Genomic DNA, 23,417 nt, shown 5'->3' on the forward strand with positions numbered 1-23,417 from the left:
GTATTTTCACATGTTACGCCATACTACCATTTGTTACAATATGTATTAAGCATTCTCATGCAGTTACTCACGAATGACTTACGACATTTAAAATTTATAAGTTGAATTTTTCGTATGATGATCGAATAGGAAATAGAAGACGTCATTGAAGAAACTCTAGATATTAATATTAAGAGCTTTTATTCAAAAAGATGTTTTATTTAAGACTATTACAACTACTAACTAAGCATTCAAAATGAAATAGTCAATTCTTTTTTGATCAAACTAATATATGGATTAATAAACAAACACCAAATCATTATTTTTTAATAAATAAACAGAAATGTCTTGAATAAGTTAATTTGAAACTAAAGAGAAACTCGAATATTCCCTGTAATAAATGAGTGAATGATTCAAAATCTGCTCATTCTCTTGCTTAATTCGTTACTCGTAATTAACTTCAATGTCAAAATAATTTTCTATGAAAATCAGAAGTATATACCCGAAAAAAATACTTAGAATCCATATGTTCTATAATTTAATATATTTTTATGCATTAATATAATGTATTAACATATTAATTTTACATTTTTTGCTTTTTATGATTATATATGTTGTATCATAATGATTCATCTCAACAAGATAAAAGGCTAAGTAAATTTAACTAATCAATATGATAGAAAAGCACAAAATTACGGCTAGAAAAACTTTAACTGTGCTTTTGTCTCAGTCTTGCAAGATTGCTCTAATATTCATTTTCACTAAGTATTCAACAAACGATAATATAACGCTACATTGTAGTTATTGTTATTTTTATTAATTTGAAATATTAACTGTTATTAATTCATAATGTTACAAAAAAAATGTAAGTATTGCAACAATGATAATATTATAGTCGTATTTGCTTTGTTCATTTGATATTCCATGTTTACATTTCACCAAATATACCCGCAAAAGTTTTTCGAAGATTTTTCATCGTATCTTCAGAGTCTTCACCCAGTGTGGCTTGAGACTGACTTCCTTGACGATGAAACGAAATTCTTGATGGTGGTAATGGTGGTGGTTCATCGGAACGGCGGCCTGTAGATGACACATTAGTCGCTGTGCTTGACTGGGATACTGTTAAAATTATAAGTTTATCAAAATAATTATATTAATAATATTTAATTATTTAAATTACATTCAAGCATAATCATTTAAAGTATCAATAATGTTTTCAAAAATTTGCATATCCTTTGTTATTAGGATTTCCAAAATAGAGCTTAAAAATTAAGAGTCTTTCGTTAACTTATTTAATCTGATTTATCATGATTCAATCGGTTATAACACGAGAGTTAAAAATAAAAGTACTAGCATATGGTAAAATAATAGTAATCGTCTTGGAATGTGAATTGATTTTTCGGGGAAATTTAACTTCTATTTCTATTTCTATCCAAATCATTCTTTCTTGAACAAGCGTATAACAAACTCTTAGATGAGAGTAAGTATTAAAAACAATATTCATCGGAGTCCATCGTGAACTTTGCCCAACTTGAACAATATAACTCTGGATAAAAATCATCGCACATGAGTATAACCATCTATAGACACTTCATTTATTGCCACAGATAAAAATTGGACAGATCGGACCATACGTGACGACCAGGGGTGCTCTCATATTTTTCATTAGGCAACTAATTTTATTCTATTTTGTATAAGGCTTTGCTCCTGGACCCTACCGACTTTGCCCCAGGATCCCTTAAAGGCGTCCTTTTTTCACGAAAGAAATTAACAAGTGAATTGATGGCTACGTAACATTTGACCCGAAGACAAATTACCGCCACAAAACACCCGCAAACTAAATTACTCGCAAGACGAAATATCTATAATTAATATACTATCGGATAATACGCTAACAACAATTATTGTTATTAAATCCAAATTTTGTGTGGGTAATTAAAAAAATGTACCTACACATAAAAAAGTGTGAAAAATAGCACTCTTTTTTCACGAATTTTGTGTGTGTGCAATTACAAAAGTATACAAACACAGAAAAAATATCGAAAATAGCCCCTTTTTTTCATGAATTTTGTGTTTGTGCAATTAAGATAATATACCCACACATGAAAGAATGTTAAAAGTGGCACTAGCGGGTGTTTTGTCGCAAGTGATTTGTCTTCGGGTCAAAGATCGTATCACTGCGTTCCGAATTGATCGATATTGAAAGGCACGATATCTTTAAATTGTAAGGCCGAGTAGGGCCGATTATTTAGTTATTTACAATTATTATAATAATTGTTTCGTCTCGATCGAATAGTGACAAAAAAATCAAGTGTAATTATAGTTCGATCTCGGGTCGAGATAATCTGCGCATACAAAGCCATACGGCTACTTAAGGACGCATATAAAAATAATTATAAATAATAATCATCAAATTAAATGGTTTTACGTCTTTTATGAGTGCAATCCATTGTAACAATTATAGTGTATAAGTGCTGTATTCGAAAACTTGAATAAAAAGACAAAAGATCATAATCTTAACTTAGTGAGTTCATTCGAAAATAGTGTATAACACTCTAATCTACTACAATAGCCGTGCCTATTTAACCAAATCCATCAGGAAGAGGCCAGGTGAGCAGCAAAGTTCTGAAGGAATACTGCCTGCCTTGCCAGAAAAACAGACTCATCTCAAGGTAAGTGAAAGACATTTTTTATATCTTTTCTCTCTGTTGATCGATTAATAAATGCAGCGTAACCAAGCTCGAAGGGGTTTGGGTTCACTCTTTTCGAAAAATTTACATTAAATAATAAATATAGGGAGTAAAAACCTTCCTCGTATTCTTTACTGTTGTACGCAACCTTCATATCGCTCATCAAAATTTTCTATCGCTACCAAAGGGAAAAATCCCGAATAAATAATTTAAATTACAGCGGCAGACATAACAAGCGCTTAACATTGCGTAATTGTCCATACTCAGGGTTTCACACATTTTTCAAAGTTCCAAGTGCTTGCACATCAAATATCTATAATAAAATTTTTTCCACGAGTTTAACTACACGGCAGATTAAATTTTCTGTATGTTTTTGTCTCTAACACTAGATATCTATCTGAATCTTGCAATTGACGTGTGCAAAATTGATAGAAATAACATAAAATCATGCAAATTTTCACAAATAAATTTTTCTAATATAACGTAAACTGTTAAAATACTCGCGACGGAGACGCGAATACATCCGGTAAACTGTATGCGGTCACCCACATGTAATAATAAACGTAAATGATGATAAATATGACTCAAAATGGATAATGTTTAAACATTCATAAATAATTTTTGATTATAAATAAATAAATTAACAATGTGCCTGGACCAGCTCCTCAGGCTGGGTTAGTGCACGAGGGTGCTAGACCGTTTGTGTCAAACGGACAAAACAGTTGTTCAGGAGGAAAATTTACGAGGAAAGATCCGAGCAAGTAGTTTGCAACGAGGCAGATAACAATCGAATGAAATTATAGAAAAAAATTAAATAACCAGCAGATAATTATAGAAAAGTAATAGATAAGAATAAAAAAAATTCAATTAAAACAATAAAGAAAGATCCAGGGAAAATAAATGTTAAATTTTCCCCAATAACTGTTGGTTTTCGATTATTTAATTACAATAAAGAAAATAATTCTCACTTGGTTACAAGATTTGGTTTAATTAAAACAATAATCAATAATATTCGGCTATTTTGCCGTAAACAATTAAAATTAATATAATTTTTCCCTGGGGGTTGAATTCATAAACAGAATAATTCCAATTCGACCAATTTATGAATTCCATATAATAAGAAATATAATTTAATTGATAACCAATAATAACAATCATTTTACGCTACGTGATTTCTCAACACGTTTGAGAGAGACAAAGATACGGGACTAGCCTTATTCACACTCTAATAAAATAAATTCTTCTATTACATTAATGACTTGTATAATAATCATTAAAAATAAATTAATTAATTTGATCGACCACTGGGGTGAATCATATAGATAAGATAACACAAATCAATAATTTCAAGTAAAATAAATAATAGTAATATCTCATATGTTTTTATAAATATTTTAAGTAATAAATAATGATTTAAACAATTATTATAATAATTCGGGAATTTTTCATCCGAACTATGATGTCAGTAATTGAGACATTTTTACCTCCAACAACAAAAAAAAAACTAAAACTGTTTGCCGCGTCTCCTAATACCGACGTCTGATATAATCTAGATATTAGACTGGGCCAAAAAATTCGACTACTTTTTTTTCTTTCGATATTGTGAAAATATTATTCCTGATGACCAAAAAAAATAAGCGTGCAAGTTTGAGCCCTTAATATTGATATTAAGAGGTGTATCATTACGAATATTCGTTTTTGACAGAAATTTCATTTTTTAACCAAGACTCGTAAATCAACTATCTAAAAAATTTGAGCAATGCATATTCTTAGAGAAAATTGAATTCCTTACAAAAGAACTTTCTTAGTAAATTGACGTAAAACAAGCCATTTCCTTGTAACCGTGACTTAAACAGTGATTTGTTTTTTAAATTCTTTGTTTCTATTTTGGATTTTTGTTACTACTAGAAGTATTAGAATGTTTTTGTTAAATTCCTTCGAAAGTTATTCAGGTTAATTGAGTCGTTTTTACTCAACTTCAACCTTAAATAACTTTTAAAGGATTGAATTTAGCGAAAAATATTAGAAGACCTTTTTTGTAGAGCATTAAATTTCCTTTTAAAACATGTATCTTGACTAAAAAAAATTTGCATACTCTTAATAGTTACAAAAATCCAAAATAGGAACAAAGAATTTGAAAAACGAATCAATATTTAAAGCAAGGTTACATGAAAATGGCTCGTTTTACGTCAATTTACTAAGAGAGATTTTTTGTTGAAAATTCAGTTTTCTTTAAGGCTACACATTGCTCAAATTTTTCAGAAAGATGATTTTTCGAGTTTTGTGTAAAAAATGAAATTTAAAAGAAAAAAGAATAGTCGTAACAATACACCTTTTAATATCAATTTTGCTCCTGTCGATGACGGATTCTGGCTTCACGAGTCGCGCTCGCAAATTTTTTTCCGGCTGCGCACACACGGTTTTCATCCGAAATTCGGGCATATTCGTGGGAGTTTTGGCCTAATTTTAAATCCATACCGTGCATAATCAATAATAAAGCTGACGTTCCTTCATTAAGGATAGAAGCAGCGACCAATGCCATAATATTAACAATTTTTGAACCAGCAGGAAGTATTTTTCGAGTAATTTTCCAGATCAACTGGTTGAAGCTCTCGCTGTTATTATGTGTGAAACCACCAACACACCGTTCGAGAAGCTTATCCTTACTGAGATCATCATATATTGGTTTCATAGCAACCAAAACTTTATCTGGTAATGAAATATACTCATGTGAAAATGATAAAAGAGTATTTGTAGCTGATGCTCGTTGCCAAGCGCACCAAGAGTCTGGACCTTTTGGGCAGTTATTGTGCTGAGGTTTTGTATCTGTAGAGTTATCGAACATTGCTTAAACTGTACTTTACCATTACATAATTGATCTTCATCTCCATTGTCAATAATGTTAGAACACCGCACAAACGATGAGAGAGTTGAGAAAACCAAGGCAAAATCTATGATTAAATATTGGAGCGTGTCCTTTTCTGGCACGTGCTCTTTATCATCACCTTTTAATTTTTTTGCTGAGGTGCTCGTGAAGGAACTAGCATCAGTTTCTGGATCTTTAGGATTGGGGGACTCTCTCTTTTTTCTCGGTCTATCTTTTCTACGAACTGCAAGGATCAACTGTTTTCTTGCAATTTTATGCATTGTTTATCAACTTCACAAATGACACTAGATAACCACAAATAATACCACATTTTCAATAAATTATATGATAGACACTTGGGATAACCTCAAATGAAGCTCGTCCTTCAAAAAGTAATCACCAAATAAAATATTTCAAACTAGTTTTCCTTAGGAAGTGAAAGTAGTATACAACAATGATAGACAAACAATAGACGAGCAGCTGCTCACTATACCTGAAGCGCGCTAATCCTTCTATACCTGACTTGGAGCGCACACCTTCCAAAGGCTATATCTCCGAAACTATTATTCGGATCCACTCGAAAATTTAGGGTAATATTCTTGAGATGTTGAAAAATTAATAAGCCGAAAAAAAATTGATTTTTTGAACCCATGATACCCATGTAACCCCTTAAGTGATATCGAAGCTCAAAGTTAATAGATTTAAAAAATAATGTTTTTTGATTGAAATTCTATAACTCTTAAATGAACGAATATTTACATAGGCTTTGAACGTTTTATTGGGTATTTAACGCTCTATAAGAAACGCCCCTTTAATTTTTTTGATGAACTCAACCGTTTAAGAGATTTTAAGCTCGAAATAAAACAAATTTTTTATATCATCAGAGCAAAATTTCGAGTTGGGTTGTGAAATTTTTTGTCAAATATGTCTTAAACTGTTGAGTTTATCGAAAAAATTAAAGAGACCTTTTTTTATAGAGTGGTAAATTTCTAACAAAAAGCTGTTGAAAGCCTATGTAAATATCCGTCTGTTGAAGATTTATAAAATTTTAATCGATAAAAACACTATTTTTTAAATCTATCAATTTTGAGCTTCGATATCACTTAAATGGTTGGATTTACGAAAAAAGTGTAAGAAACCTTTATTGAAGAGCAATAAATTTACTTCAAGAAAGTTTATAGCGCTTCGTTTTACGTCTAGGCATTTAAGAGTTTTAAAATTTCAAACAAAAACTCAAATTTTTTTAAACAAAGCAAACTTTGAGAGTTATAGAATTTTAATCAATAAAAAAACTCTTTTTTAAATCTATTAATTTCAACTTTCAATATATCTTAAACAGTTAGAGTTACGGAAAAAACATGAGACTTTTTTTTTGAAGAGCGGGAAATTCCCTACTTAAGCGAGTATTAGTCGTTGCTGTACACTCATTTTTAAGCAAGTAATAAAATTTTTCTCATTATACCAAAATGAGAATGTATCATCACTTAGGCAGAGTTAAACGGCATTAGAGTAAACTTTTTTATTTTTTTTTTATCATTTCTGGATCGCAAATGAATGATTTACAGAATAGCCAAGTAAAAAAATCTAATTTGGTAAATAACGGACAACCTAATATACGCTGCACGCAAAGACTGACAAAGGAGACAGGATATATATAAATATATATCATATATATATATATATAATTGAACATACCCAAACAAAATAGCACATATATGTCAATGGCGAATAAATTTAAACTAAATATACATTTAAATAATTTGGAAATAACATAAACATATATTTAAAGATTTAACGATATTTTTATATTTTAAATCGAATGGAATCTATATTTAAAAATAAATATATTTAATAAGTAAAGGAAATATAGATGTATTTAAATGTAAATGACATATATATATATATATATATATATATATATATATATATATATATATATATATATATATATATATATATATATATTGTAACGGGTTCCGCACCACTGGGGATCTACTTGAGTGAAGTCTGAATATACTTACTATTTGGTCACCTTGTTCAAAAATTTAAATCTTGGGCGCCAGGTGATTTGATACTCACCAATAAACAATTGTCCAAATGTCGGCTCCGGGTGGCGGATCAGGGTAAGTTCAGGCACTTAAGATTACGATAAATGATTGATCAGAATTAAACAAATTAGTCGTATATTAAATAAACAAAATAATTGATCGGTTTCACAAAAATAATCGGTTAAAACAAAATATAAATTGCCGTGATTTGCTTGACTCAATGTAAAAAAAAAAAAAAAAAAAAAAAAAACAAATTGCTCGTAGAAATCGTTTTTGTTTAACACACACAGTCACTACGTTACTCAAAAAAATAATAATCGTTGAAGAAAAGAACGAAAAAAAGTTATTTTATTGTCCGGAGACACACATACAGCGTAAGTATTACCAAAATACTTGACTAGTGACGTCAGAGTATGCTTACACGGCGAGACTACAAGACTGCTATGGCGAATGAGACACAGATAATCCATGATTCTCAGAATAGCTCGAAGGAAATAAAATGAAATATAAAATGATATTTTATTCTGGTAACACGTTAAATTTCGCTACTTTACAGTTTCTACGCGTAATTAATTATTTAATTAGTAATCATTCCACGACCACGGTTCACTAGTTCACTACAAATCAGTTGCACAATTTGTTCAGGTTTCGCGTTGATGCTTCGGCTTGTTCGCAAAGGCGGTTTATTATTCACTCGAAATTTATTTGTCACGATTAATTGTTTATTTTTTGAACTCGGATTGTTCTTCACGGCATAAATTGAATTGTTCATATCGGAATCACAATAGAACGTTTGGTCGAAGTCGAATCGTTCAAATATAAAAACGCAATCGTTCAGTACGATGTTTATTCCGGATCTCTCGTCACAATCCATCCGTTGGATCAATTCCTTGGTCGAAGTTGAACACTTTAATTCTAGACGTCACTAGAATTTGCTTATCCGGTAACTATTGATTATTTCAAATAAATTGAAACCACCAGTCGATGTCGAATTTTTCATCATGTTACTATATATATATATATATATCAAGAATTAATTATATTTAGGAATCGAATATATATATAAATAAAAATAATTAAATGTATGTTATATCTATATATATAAGTACACCATCTTGTAAGAAAGAGAGCATACGGGAAGATAAAGCATTACACATGAGTGGGTGCGAGTACCGCGCTGTAACCTGAGTACGGGGTGAAGTAAAACTATGGAGCAAAGCCCACATTTACTTGATAAAAACACCCGCAGCAAGAGTAAATGACGAACTTACTCCTGTTGCTATCCTAATACATCAAATCGAGTAAAAACTATTCAGAGGGCTGTAATACCCCCAAAATTAATAGTAAATTCATCGAAAACATCAAATTTAACAGTAATTTGATTTTTATAAATTTTTATCTATGCATTTTAAAAAATATCTATAATTTTAATATTTATTAACGTAATAAATCAAATAGCTGATGGCAGTACTTTTTATTTTATTTAAATAAATAAAAATGCTAGTATGAGATAACGGATTTATTTAAATAAGCAAAGATTTGGAGAAAACTTGCATCATCAATAAAATTTTCAATGAATAAACAATATACTCTGGGAGAGTCTTTCTGCGTCTTTTCTTATGGCCCCTACCATGGGGGCCCATCTAATATTACAAGGCAAATAAAAGTCGCTGCATCCGCTAATGAAATCAGTTAGAAAAACTCATCAGTCCGCGATGTTATTCCGTTACCGTCGGGAGTAATCTCGTTCTCGTCGGTTGTGACCCCATTTATTATTTTTTAAATGTTTTCTTAAATTAAAGTTTCGGGTGTTATCCCGTTTTGCGTCCAATACAGGATTTCACAGTTTTCCAAGGATATTCTTTCATTTTAATCATTCATCAATTTTTCAAAGATATCTTATTTCAATCATTCATCAACTGTCAAGGATATTTTATTTGTTCATTCATTTGATTATCCAAGAATATTTCAACAACTACAATTTCAAATTCGAGAATTTTCAAGAATCTCAGTTATTTTAAATTTGAATTCTTCCCCCTGTGTTAAACTTAGAAAGTTACCTGCAATAAAAGGTAATGATTTGTTATGAGCGTGCGTTCTCTTTCGTTTTGTGACGCAAATGACAATATATTTGCTACAATAATTTTTCATCAATAATTTTCATATTTCATATCTTTATTTAAGGGGGGGGGGGAGGCGCTGCTGTGCTAGTAAAGTGAACAGACGTGTTAGAGGTTTTGTCCTCAATTTTGTGTAATTTTTCGCACTTGTTAAATTATATAAATGTGTCTGAAGTGAAAATTTAGTTAACAATACATGCTAATACACTTTGACTATTGAAACAAGTTGGGATCTGTGTTATTTGTGTAGATACATTAGATGAAAAACCGCATAACCAGTGAGGTTATGTTAAGGCATTAGAATCTTATACGGTGGCCGAATTCGGGGAGCTGAGCATGAGTCAGTCGCTTGCACCAGAAAAGCGAAAGAAAGCGCCAACTTTAGTTGAATCTGTAAAATCACCAGAATCAAAAATGAATGCAAAACCTACTATACCAGCTTCAGCAAAAGAAGAAGAGATAAACCGTGCAGCCCAAGAGAGAGAAGGTGAAAACGATAAGAAAAGGAAAGGGCGACCAAAGAAGGCGCCTCTTTTTGACGGATCGCCGAAGAACAAGAATAGAAAAACTAAAGAATCTAACGCTGTTACACATCACAATATTATTAAGTACGATTTTCAAAAGTTTCTCGTAAAGAAGGATAAAATGATCCGGTTTAGTACTCCAAGTACTACATTTAACACAGCAAAGAACTCCAGTACGGCTAACGGCATGTCTTGTGACGAAGAGGCAACTATTGTGGATGTGATGCATGAACTGAAGAAAATGCAAGAAGAATCAACTAATCTCGGGAACTCAATTAAAGAAAGGATTGAAAAAGATACGGCATCGCTTAGAGGTAAAATCCAAGAATTAAAAGAACCTATACAAAAACTAGAGACTGAAAAAAATAATGATAAACAAATGATTATGAACAAGCTAAAATCCTCGAGGGGGAATTAAATAACTGTAAGGCACAAATTATCTCAAACGCTGATGAAAGCATTCACATCAAAATTGGGGCTTTGCAAAACCAATTGTCCAGTTTACAGGAGTCCTCAGGCATTATTGATAATGAAAATAATCTTCTAGACCTAATCTCAAAGATGGAACGATCTCTGGAATACCAGCGAAAAAAAGAGATTGCTAATAATATAATCTTAAAAGGCCTTGGAACAGATGGAGACGAAAAAGAAAAGGTTTGTTCCTTTCTCACTCAGAAGTTCCAAATTGATACAAACTCAATCGCTGAAGTAAGCTACACAAGAAGAGACAAAAATATTATCATAGTTAAATTAAATTCTGCCGCAGTCAAAGAAAAAATTATGAAAAATAGAAGTAATTCGTTAGTAAACTTGATTATCTACATTGAGAATGACACTACAAGTGAGGAGAGACGTATGAAAAAAAAAAAAAAATCAGAAAGTATGCTAGGCAGGAAAATCAAGAAAACTGCAAAGTAAAGGTAGCCTTTGGAAAAATCATCGTTGATAACAATGTTTGGAGCTAGGACCGAAGTATAGGTTAACTAGTCTTAACAAATAAGATCAAAGTGGCTCTAAGTCCCGAAAGGCAAGAAAAAAACTAATAAACGATGCCCTGGATACTAATTGCTTACAAATAATTTTCTGGAACATACATGGTTACACTCCCCATAAGATAAAAAATTTAACGGGAAATAAGGATATGATATGTCTATCAGAAACTTGGTTATTCAAAGGGCCACCTAAAATTCAATCAATGTGTTCATTGTACTAGAGTAATGCTGAGAAAAAGAAGTCTGCTGGAAGACCAAGCGGGAGACTGGCTGTGATAGCAAAAGACAATGTCTAATGCATCAACAACTCACCGTCTTGGATCTTTACTAAACCTAAACTCGTAACTCAGACAATAGTAGTTGGTAATATTCACTTAAAGCCCACCAGCTGTACGGAATCATTTTTCAAGAATCTACGAGATGTTATAGACGAAATTGTACAAGATAAAAGTATAAATGTATTTATTATTGGAGGTGACTCTAACGCCTGGGTTGCAGCTGAGGATAATCTACCAATGGAACAATTCTCTGGCACTGTTTGTATGTCCGATATTATGCTGTCAGATAATAGAACAAATGCTAGAGGTAGAAGACTCATGGTTTTCATGAACCAGAATGGATTTGCGCTAATTAATGGAAGAAAACCGGATGATAGACCTGCCAAGTCAACTTTCTGTTGCGGGACCGGTTCGAGCATTATTGACTTGGTGTAGATTAAAGCTGATCATCTTTATGCAGTGAAAAACTTTGAAGTAATTAAAGAAGTAACTGACTCCGATCACTTTCCTGTTAAATTATCCTTATCCAGATATGATTGCGAGGAAATAGAACAACCTGAGGAAAAAGGGGACATGAGTAATAAAAAGAAGTGGAATTTTAATAATAGTAACAAAGTAGAAAAATTTGTAAGCAATTTGAGTATTTCAGATAATAACAACATACTAATAAATATACCAAATGTACAAGAAATGTATAATAATCTAATTTATGTGATATTTGAGGCGAAGGTATCTAGTGGCATCGTTATGAACAAGAACTTAAGCAGAAAATCAAAATGCACCTTAGTTTGACCTACAGTGTATTAATTAAAAAAAAACTGTGCAATTTGTTGAAAAAATGCTTTAATTCGACAGAACTAATTATATTATTCATAAAAAACAATTTAAAAAACTTGTGAAAGATAAGAAAGCTGAATATAGAATAGAGATAGAAAGGGCGTTCAACAACGTAAAAGATTCAAAAAAATTTTGGGCTGCTATAAAGAAGTTCTGGCCATGTAACAGCTCAGTAATCCCACCACCTATAAGAATGTGGAATGAATACTACAGACACATCTACATCGCAAAATCTCCATCTGACTTTGTAACAGGTATACCCGGCGATGAAGGTCTGGATGGCGAATTTACACTGCCTGAATTATAAGAAACCCTGAATAATCTAAAAGCAGGTAAAGCAACTGGTCTAGATCATATACCAAACAAAGTTAATAAGTTATTTCCGGAAAACTGGAAAGTGTACTTAGTTGGCCTTTTTAACTTAATCATGGAAGAAGAAACATGTCCAGAGAATTGGTCTAATATAGTTCTAACAATGATCTATAAAAAAGGGGACCCTGGAGTACCTGAGAATTATAGAGGAATAGCGCTTGTTGATCATCTTACAAAGACTTTCACATCCTTTTTAAAAACACACCTGGAAAAATTTTTAATTGGCAAAAATATTCTCCCAGAGTCACAAATCGGCTTTAGGCAAAGTAAAAGTTGTACTGACGCAATTTTCACGTTAATTGCCACAATTCAACCTCAACTTAGGCACGAGGGTAGAGAAATTTACGCGATCTTTGTGGACTTCAAGTGTGCGTTCAACATGGTTCCTCACCAGCGGCTTTGGAATAAATTGGCAAACCTAGGCATTAGTAATAAATTCATTTAGGTTCTTAATTATCTTTACGATCATGCCAATGTCAGAGTCAGAATCGGAAATAATTACTCGGACAGCTTAAAAGTGATTGAAAGAGTGCTTTAAGGAGAAGCATTGAGTGCTCTACTATTTATTCTTAATATAAGCGACTTTGAAGAATTTTTTAGGTGCAAAGGTGCTGAAGGGCTGAACATCGATGGTATTAATGAATTACTAATTGTGCTAAACGTTGACGACACAGTCATCCTTGCCAAATCATACATTGACCTAAAAAAGAAACTTGATGTCCTTGCCGAATATTGTAATGCCAAAGGATTAAAGGTTAACAAAGAAAAAACGAAAATAATAACTTTGAAAAATGCTGGCAAAACGGAAAAAATGTGTGAGATTTATATCACGTATGAAGATAGCAACTTAGAGGTGGTTAACACCTACAACTACCGTGGTATTCAGCTTTCATCAACAACATTAGGTAGTTAAGCGTCCGTGTCGGCCAGGACGAAAGCAAGTCTCCCATCAGCGGCTAGATTGGGAATTTTATTTAGATCTTAATGCCAATACTGAGAGGCCTACATGAGCCTGTATTACAGCATGATCACCTTGATAGCACTACATGCTTCCCTAGCTTGGGGTTTAAGATATTGTGATGAACAGATGGCAGCACACGCTGCTCACACGTCTCTTCATTCATTAATATTATGATTATTTTGTTTATATGTAAGATTTTATTTTAATTACTACGCTACTTGTACTTAATTGATTTATTAGGTGTAAACTGCGATGAACTCAGGAAAATTCACTGATTATTTTGAGAATACAAGTAGATTTTATGAGGCTGGGGAGATGATCAGTCATTTCATTTATATGCTTGTAGTTATTTTGGTTGGTCGGTGCATGCGCGTCGGCGCAACAATTGGCATCTGTAAGTTTATTAATTTATAAATAGATTACTGGGTTTTACGCATAAATCAGGGATTGATTTGGTATGCATTATATTTCTAACTAATAATGCGGGAAATAGATGGACATCTAATGCAGGAGGCAAGTGAAATTGCACATTTAACATCCCATATGTTAGTGGCGGTACTAGTTGCATATTAGCATGAGACGGGTATAAAACTCCACTGGTCAAAGCAAGAGAGAAATATCAAGATGGCGCCGGCCGAGGTGCCGGCATGAAACTCACGTGCTGCCATGGTCAGACGTGGATGATCATTTGTCAGAGCACTGTGTGTGCTGGTTGCTAGAGAATAATTAATAATTAAAGGCAGTTTGTGTGACGCCATTCGAGTCCAAATTTGATAAAAATATATCTATTGCTTTGCCATTCGAATTGATAGCGTATTTGGGTAATACGTGTTTATTATTTGCTAAAGGAGTTGCACCAATGGAGACCGTAAAGGTTTTAAACGTCGACGTCGAGTGTAAGTACCTTTGACTAATTCATTAGCGTGGAATTTTACTTTCCCGCGTTGGTGGCCATTTGCAATCGCGTGAACATCACAGAGGTAACGATTCTGTATTAATGAAAATCTACATGCATATGAGGAAATGAGTGGTTATTGAGCCCAGTGGATGTTTCAGTCGTACTTAAGAATATTTATTATTGTTGAGTAATACCGGATAATACTTCTGGGAATATTCTGATATTATTTATAATTTATGTCACGTGATGATTATTAATTTTGTTGAGACAAAACATATACGACTGGGTTTTCAATATAGATATCAATTATAGTTGTTAAGTTATCATTTATTGTTAATTTGAGTTATTATTTTTATAATTATTTTCTGATGCGTATCAATATTTTATTATTTTATTTATCAGGTGAGAGTGATACAGAGGTCTAAATATTATTCATAATTATGTTATCCAATAATACTATTCATGTTCATTTTTTGGGTATAGGATAATATTAATTTGTGAATGCCGTAAAATTCACCATTGGAAATTACTAGGAATTTTTACTGGAAATACTTTAAATACCTATATGAGATTATTTTATTTAATATTTTCTATGGTCACATGCGAGTAACATAATAATTCATAATTATTGAATTAGTATTCTAAGATTGTTTTCAGTTCATTATATTTAGTTTTCTTTGTTTATGTTCACGGGCGAGTGAGATTATTGCTTACTAATATTTATATGTTTTTATGGAAATCACAGGCGAGTGATTATATCCTGTACATACGAGAAGCTATTTTGCGGCTGATATACTTATCGTTCATTCAGTATTATTATTTTGATTATAATTTTGGTATACGCATACTATCTTTATTTTTGTTGTAAGTGAACTACTATTATTTTTTTGATATTGTTTATGTGAGTATGTGATATATTTGAGTAACTAATTTATTAATTAAATGATAATTAAATGCAAATGGTCAGCAACCCGGTATTATTTAATTATTGCTATCTTTTTCTTGCTATCCTATTCCTAAATCTGAAAATCGCTATTCTGTCATTTATTTTTATTTTATTTACATTTTTCTCCGTTGTTTTATTTTGAGTTAATTTTGTTCGTGGGCACACGAACTGGCGCCCAACTAGGTTGTCTAACCCAGCCTGAGCAGAGCTGCGGGTCCAGGGAGATTCAGGATATCTCCAGGTTGGACATTTTGGTTTGTTATTCTTTTATTTTTAGTCTTTCAACCAACAGAGAGCCATAGCGGCTATTGAGCGCCAACCACACTTCGCCGTGGGACGCGTAAAATAGTAGAGAACGTTATAGTACAAATCAGATTAGCAAGAAAACATGCCTCTTGCTTCTCTGTAAATAAATCCAGCTACAAGGTGTATCCAATGAAAGAATGTCATAGCTGTGGTCTCTTCAAGGGGAAAACTATCAAACATATATTGTTAGAATGTCCGGACTACAATTCACTCAGATATTTACTACCAAAGGATGATAACCTACAGTTCGTATTTCCATAAATCGACGATATACTAGTCGCATCCAAAGTCGAAGAGGAGCATTTAGAACACTTCAAGATATTATTTCAACGTCTTCATGATTACGACTAGTAATGAACGTTTCGAAGTGCCAACTAGGCAAAACGAAAACTTCCTCGGTTATTTAATCAACGAACATGGCATTAAACCATTGTCGGAAAAAGTTGAGGCTATCGTTAATCTCCAGTTTCCTAAAACCATTAAAGCACCGTGGATTCCTTGGCACAATTAATTTCTCCAGAAAGTTCATTAAGAACGCTGCAGAAATTTTAGCACCGTTAAATAAAGTACTGGAAGGACCGAAAATCAAAGAATCGCATCCTGTCAACTGGACAGCTGATTTGCAAAACGCCTTTGATGCCGCTGAACGATCTCTCGCTGATGCAACACTCCTCGGTCACCCAAGTACCAACGTGGATTGGGCAGTTTTTACCGATGCATCAGAAATCGAGATCGATGCCGTCCTTCAGCAACGTGTAAACAATTATTGGCAGCCGCTGGCTTTCTTTAGCCGGAAATCACAGTCGTCGATCCAAAAATTGTTGATCTATGATCGAGAACTAGACACGATTTACGAAGAACGATCTACACAGATCACAAACCACTTCAACTCGCATGTAAAAAGAGTACAAAGTTACCATGACAGATCCGCCGTTTGGATTTCATTGGTCAAATTATGACCGACATGAAGCATATGTCGGGTAGGGATGGCAAAGTCGATTCCGATTCTAATCGAGAGTCGACTTTTCTTTCAAAAAAATCAATTTTTTAGAATCGACTTTTAGTTTTTAAAGTCGACCAAGAATCGATTTTTAACATTCGATTTTGAGATAAATTCGTCGAAGACAAATTGGTCCGAGAGGTGGTGACATATTTTAATGAAGTGTTTGCTGCACTTTGAAATTTTGCACCGTAACACTTTTAGGATAGATAAATAATAAATCATATGTTTGGCTGAACTTTTTTGTAAGCGAGACACTGCGTATAGTGCTAATTTCCAAAAAAATATGTCAGATAATCTGTTTGATTCACGATCAGCATAAAATTAAATAAAATTTATAAAAATTTTTAAGACAAAAATAAATAAGCAAGTTACTTTGAGAAGTAAAAACATAGAACCAAACAATCAAAAATTATATTTTTATATAATTAAAACGAAGTGTTTGATTCAAGCTGAAATTTGAATAGCATCTAAAATATATTTATATCAAAAGACTTTAAAAAAGCCATAAACTTTTATTAATGTTGAATAACAACTAAACATTAAATAAATTTCACATAAGCTGAAGTAAGAATCGCTTTGGACAGTAATATATGGAGCATTCTACACCGAGGTCGTGGACCTGATCATTATTTATTTACTCAATTACTTTACATGTTGTGGTCTTTGATGAAAGACACATCTACGATTTATTTCGGATTTTTATATCGCTTTTTTTAAAAGTTATGGATTTTTGAAAGTTTTGGATACAAAATATTTGAATGTGGCTGCGTATTTATTTTCACTCAATAATCGATCGAAATCGACTTTTTGTATCGATTAATCGATTCCAAGAATCGAAATGAACGGACTCGACGTAAGAATCGAAAATCGATTCTTTGATAGATCTTTCCATCCCAAAAGTCGGGCAACAACAATATTGTCGCTTACAAATTGTCACGAGTCGAAGTAGTGTCTACTTCCATAGCATTGGAAGAACTTGCCGATGCACAGAAGCAATATCTTGAATTTCAACAACTGCTGCATGAAACAACCGCGTTGCAGCTTCGACGATCCAATTTCAACAACGGTTTAGAATTGTACTGTGACATTGCGTTAGGTACAGCGCGACCTTATGTTCCAGGACCGCTGAGAAAGAAGGAGTTTAATTCACTGCACTCACTAGCTCATCCCAGAATCAAAGGATCATGGAAAATGATCTGTAAACGACACGTCTGGCCGTCGATTAATAAAGATTGCTGAGAATGGGCGAAATCTTGCATCGATTGCCAGAAGAATAAGATCCAGAGACACGTGTCAAGAGGCTTCAACCAATGCCTAACAACCATTGACCGATTCACGAGGTATCCCGAGACTGTCCCGTTATCCAATGGAACTGTAGAGACGATAGCACATACACTATCACTGTACTGGATTTTGAGCCGTGGAGTATCGAAACGCATAACTTCGGACCAAGGTCCGCAATTCGAATCGTCATTATTCCAATCATTAGTGAAAATGTATGGTATAAAACAACTACATACTACACCGTATTACCCGCAAGCCAATGGTCTCGTCGCACGTTTACATCGTAAAAGCAACATCTTTGTGTCATCAAGAGTCATGGTATGACGCATTACCAGACGTGTTGTTCGGCTTACGCGCTGCTAGGAAAGACGACATCCAGACGACCCCGACTGAACTAGCGTATGGTGAGCCAATTCGTTCGTCTGGTGAGTTACTCAATCCCAGTAATGAGACTACACCTCATGACATTGTTCATACCTTGAAACGTCATTTTAATTCATTGGCACCGGCCGGAATATCGCGTTACGGCAATCATTCTGTTTTCTGTTTCAGGAACCTTAATACTTGCAGTCACGTACTAATGCGAAATGACCAGGTTGGACTATGTTTCTCAGCGCTGTACGAAGGTCCATATCGTGTAATAACCCGACACGATAAATACTTCATCGTCGATTTTCGTGGATGACAATAAATTTTTCCGATTTCTTCACCCTCAATTTGCATGACAATGAATGAAAATATAACCCGAGAAGTAGACATAATAAGTTTTTTAAATACTCTTTTATTTTTTAATCCATTTTTTAGGTATTTTCGCTTATTCACAACTTACTTAATCTTTTTATTTAAGACTGTCCTGTCTACTTTTGGTCATGCAAAAGTTATATTTTAATGAAATGGAAATAATTGAGTTATAAAAGAATACACAAACTAATTCAAACCATTAATTACATATTATTAGTTAATATTCAAAATTCTCGAGCGCTGTTTAAATATTTAAATTTTGTGCTGAAATTTTCAGCATAGTCATGATTTTATAAATATAAACTGTTGCCGCCACAAAAAAGAAAAAATTTAGAAATAATTAATCCAAATTCTAATCTTTTTCGATATTTTCAAAATTTGTGAGCGATCTCTTAAAAAATTTTTGAAAAAACTTCTTAAAACATCGTGTGCCAACAAATTTTCATGCGAGATCGAGAAATAAAAAATCTGGGCGTCGGTTGGCCCTGTGGGCCAGCCCGAAGACTTCCCGCTGTTTTCGAGCTCAAGGAGCTCGAAAATATTAGTGTGGATATATTTTCGAGCTCTTCGAGCTCGAAAATGCTATTACATGCAATTGTTTATCTATGATCTTTTCAAGCTCTAACAAGTTACGTTTTGTATTGAAGGCTGAAAGTTTATTAATCGAAAATCTTTACTGTGCAAGCGGTCTTACAATTAAATTCCCGATTCTGTTCAAAAAATAAGTGTATTGAGGCAGCATTCAATGTCAGGGATTAAAATAAAAATTTGCATAAGTTTTGACTTACATCAGAGCAATAATATAGAACTATCCGAGTAAAAAATTTAAAACTGTTTTTTCAATTTTTTTGTTAATATGATCTAAACTAAAAAACAAGTTAAATGACACTATATAATGATCGGAAGAAACCATGAAGAGGAAGAGTTGATATGATTTCAGACACGTTTTAATAGATTATATCATGATTTACCCGGAAAAAATAACATAAAATATTATTTTTTTAAGTTTTCAAGGCCGATATCTTTTGATCTAATCAACCGATTTTGACGTTTGAGGTAGTGATCGATTTTTGAATGTTTCCGAGTGCTGTCTTTTGAACGGTTATGTCCACCGCTGTAATTTTAATTAATTATCCGGATTAATGGATATTTATAAAGATTTGAGTTAAATATTCCCTATTGACTTTTCAACACGAGCGCGGATTACTGCAATAACATTCACTATATTTTCGCTGTTTCGTTATTCAAGGTCTATAGGACTCAAGATCACGAGATCTGATAATCGACTAGGGCCCTGAGCCATGGTGCTCAGGCTATTTGAAAACATTCGATTGATGTTCGATGAGAGTAATTAAATGGTTGTCATTAGTGGAAAATGACGACAAATTTTTATTTATTCGTCAATCGTTATTGCGAAAATTGTCGCGGTACGTTTATACGCATAAATGGTAGTAAAACTTACGCTGGGTTTTCGCGTGCTTTTGTAAAGAGAAGTTTTGTAAATTTATTTATAAAATAAAATAAAATTATATAAAATAGTAGGTAGATTTTCCAATTTAACTCTATAAAAAGTATCATACATACATATCTTGTGATCCACGTTAGTGTATAGTCATGATATGAAATTAGGCTCGTTTTCTAAGAGTGAGAGTAAAAAGAGACAACGACTATTTTCGATAGAGAACTTCAGATAGTTGATTCGACAAAATATTATATAGGTCATTTACTAAACTTACCTTTACGTAAATAAAGTATAAAAAATTTAGTTAGTATGAAATTACAATTGTAATCGCTATTACGATGGCAAGACCAGTTAGTGATAGGATGTATAGGTACGATTGAAATTTCATAAATAATTAAAGAAATACTTTTAAACTATAAAATAGTTGAGAGATTTACAGGTTATTTTTTTCACAAGAAGATACATCTGACGAAACTGGATTGTAATAGGAAATGCCTAAGTTATGTGTAATAAACATCATATTTTCAACATATTTTGATTCCATTAGGATTTTCAAGACTATTAAAATATCGGACGACATGGTCAAAACATAAAGTTTAAGGTCAAAAATTGAAGCTTACTAAACAAGCTTTAAGATAGTTTTTACTGAAATTGTCTATCAGGTTTAGCTTTAATGTTATATAAACTTCAACAGTGAAGAAAAACTTTTTTTTTTTAAATCATGAAAATATCAGCCATTACTTCAAAACTAATCGATCGATTTAGCTTATCTTCAAATTAGATCAAGGTATTCACATATAGAATAATTATAGAAAATCTCATTCAGATCCGATAAGAACTGTGGGTGCTATCGTAATGACAAGACCAGTGATAATCATAGGGTGTACAGGTACATTTGATACATCATAAATAATAAAAGAAATACTTTTGAATCATAATATAGCTGTAAAATGTAAAGGTAATTTTGTTCACAGTAAAATACAACTGACAAAATTAAATTATATTGAGAAATGAATATGTTATGACGAATGAAAACCATATTTTCAACATTTTTTGATTCCATTAAAATTTTCAAGGCTATTAAATTATAAGAAGAAATGGTCAAAACATAAAGGTTTAGGTCATAAATTAAAGCTTACTAATCCTGCTTTCAGATCCTTTTTATTGGTATTGTCTATGAGTATTAGTTTTAAAATTATATGAACTTAAAAGTGGATAAAAACGGATTTTTTTGAAAAATCGTGGAAATTTAAAACACCCATAATTTCTAAACTAATTGACAGATTTCGTCCATCATCGAACTTAACCGTTATAATCACCCTTAGAATAAGTGTAAAAAACGAACTGAATTAGTTTTTTCGTAATCCTAACGGATAAAAATTTATTGAGCTTTAAATATTCGCAATAAAAAAAAAATTAATCAGATTTGAAGATAATTAAATTCATCATCCATCCGCAAGTACTAGCTTGCTCTTCATTAAAATTTCAAGATAATATTCAAATTGAATTACAAAAAATCACTATTATGTACTTTCCATCGGTAATATCATTTGCTATACCTCATCTCGCCATCTAGTAGTAACTTTCTACATAACATGAAAACAATATTATTGATAATAACTTTTGTCATCATAACACTGACAAAATGTCAAGCAGATCTAGAAATCAATATGTGTATGCAGTAGGTTTTCAAAGCAGTGCATTGAATAAACGAAAATTGCCATCTCAGTGACAAGTATTATGCTTTTTTTTATAATTTGAACTTTCTCAAACAACCTGCTCGTGAAAGCGCGAGAAATGTAGTGGATGAGGTTAATGACATTTGGAGTCTTACTGGTATACTAGTAATCAAATCATAAACTACAATTTCCAAAATTCTCAGACTCCATAAGGAGTGGATTTTATTAAAAAAAAATAAGTCTCGTCATACACAAACTCAAAAGTCAAAAGAAAAACAATTTTCTTTGAAGTTAGATCAAATTTTCGATTAAGCACTCCAAAAGTCTTTTAACCAGCTCACAGAAACACAAAAGCAATTATGATCAAATAAACGTAGTGTACACCGATCAAGTCCTGTTATCGCCGAATTAAATTTACAAACAGATAGTGACGAAGGTATCTGACTTAATATGAATGCTTAAGATACTGAAATGATTAATTTGAATTTTTATTTCGACTAATTTTTGCAATAATTTTTAGAGTTAACTCGAAGTTTTTCTGGACTATTTACGTCAACTGACAGTAAATATTTTCCCAGTTCTGGCGAAAATAAACGTGAAATTTCAAATTTTGAGGATGATTTACCGACTCGTCTTAGATCAAAAAAAAAAAAGTGTAATAGATCAGAAACTAGTTGTGACCCTAGATCGCACACAATCGAGCGATCGAATGGCTGCGCACCTACTGAATTCCGTTGCTGAGAGCTTCGACGTGAATGTGGATAAGATAAATACTAGCAGAAGTTCTATACGACGACATCGCATATATCAACGGCAATCAACTGCTGAAAATTTTAAAAAAGAAATTATCTTTCCAGAATGTTTAGTATTGCATTGGGATGGAAAACTTCTTGATGACTCAGAAAGTGCCAAAAAAGTTGAGAGGTTGCCGGTCATAGTAACAGGACAAGATTTTGAACATATTTTGGGCGTTCCAAAACTAGTTACTGGCGATGGTAAAAATCAAACCAATGCCATAATTAAATTATTAGATGAATGGAATATTAAAGACAAAATTAGGGCTTCATGCTTCGATACTGCTGCTGTTAATACGGGTCAGAAAAAGTACTTACTTGGAATAATTTATTTGTGTACTAATTTAAAATAATTTTTGTAGGCTTGAATAATGGAACATGCACACAGCTTGAACGTGATTTAAAAAGAAATCTTCTTCATTTGAGTTGCCGACATCATACATATGAGTTGGTGCTTAAAAGTGTCGCAGAAACTTGTTGGCCGGTCACAAGTGGTCCTAATGTTGCAATATTCAATCGCTTTAAGAATGATTGGGAAAATATAAACAAAGAAACATTTGAGACTGCAATAAAAGATTCTGAAGTTAATACAAAAACCAGAAACATGTAACATGAAAGTCTACAATTTATTTCAAAT

General features: G+C 32.5%; 1 protein-coding gene across 1 annotated transcript in view; it reads right to left on the minus strand.

The window, feature by feature from the left end:
• Positions 1 to 587: 587 nt before the first annotated feature.
• Positions 588 to 23,417, minus strand: part of LOC103578002 (synapsin) — a 426,902-nt gene continuing 404,072 nt past the window's right edge. The window contains exon 10 of the mRNA XM_014442888.1: positions 588 to 1,098. Coding sequence (XP_014298374.1) covers positions 908 to 1,098 — 191 coding nt within the window. The 3' untranslated portion in view covers positions 588 to 907. The remainder of the gene's footprint in view (positions 1,099 to 23,417) is intronic.

Source organism: Microplitis demolitor, chromosome 5 (genome assembly GCF_026212275.2).
Source record: "Microplitis demolitor isolate Queensland-Clemson2020A chromosome 5, iyMicDemo2.1a, whole genome shotgun sequence".
Taxonomy (NCBI): domain Eukaryota; kingdom Metazoa; phylum Arthropoda; class Insecta; order Hymenoptera; family Braconidae; genus Microplitis; species Microplitis demolitor.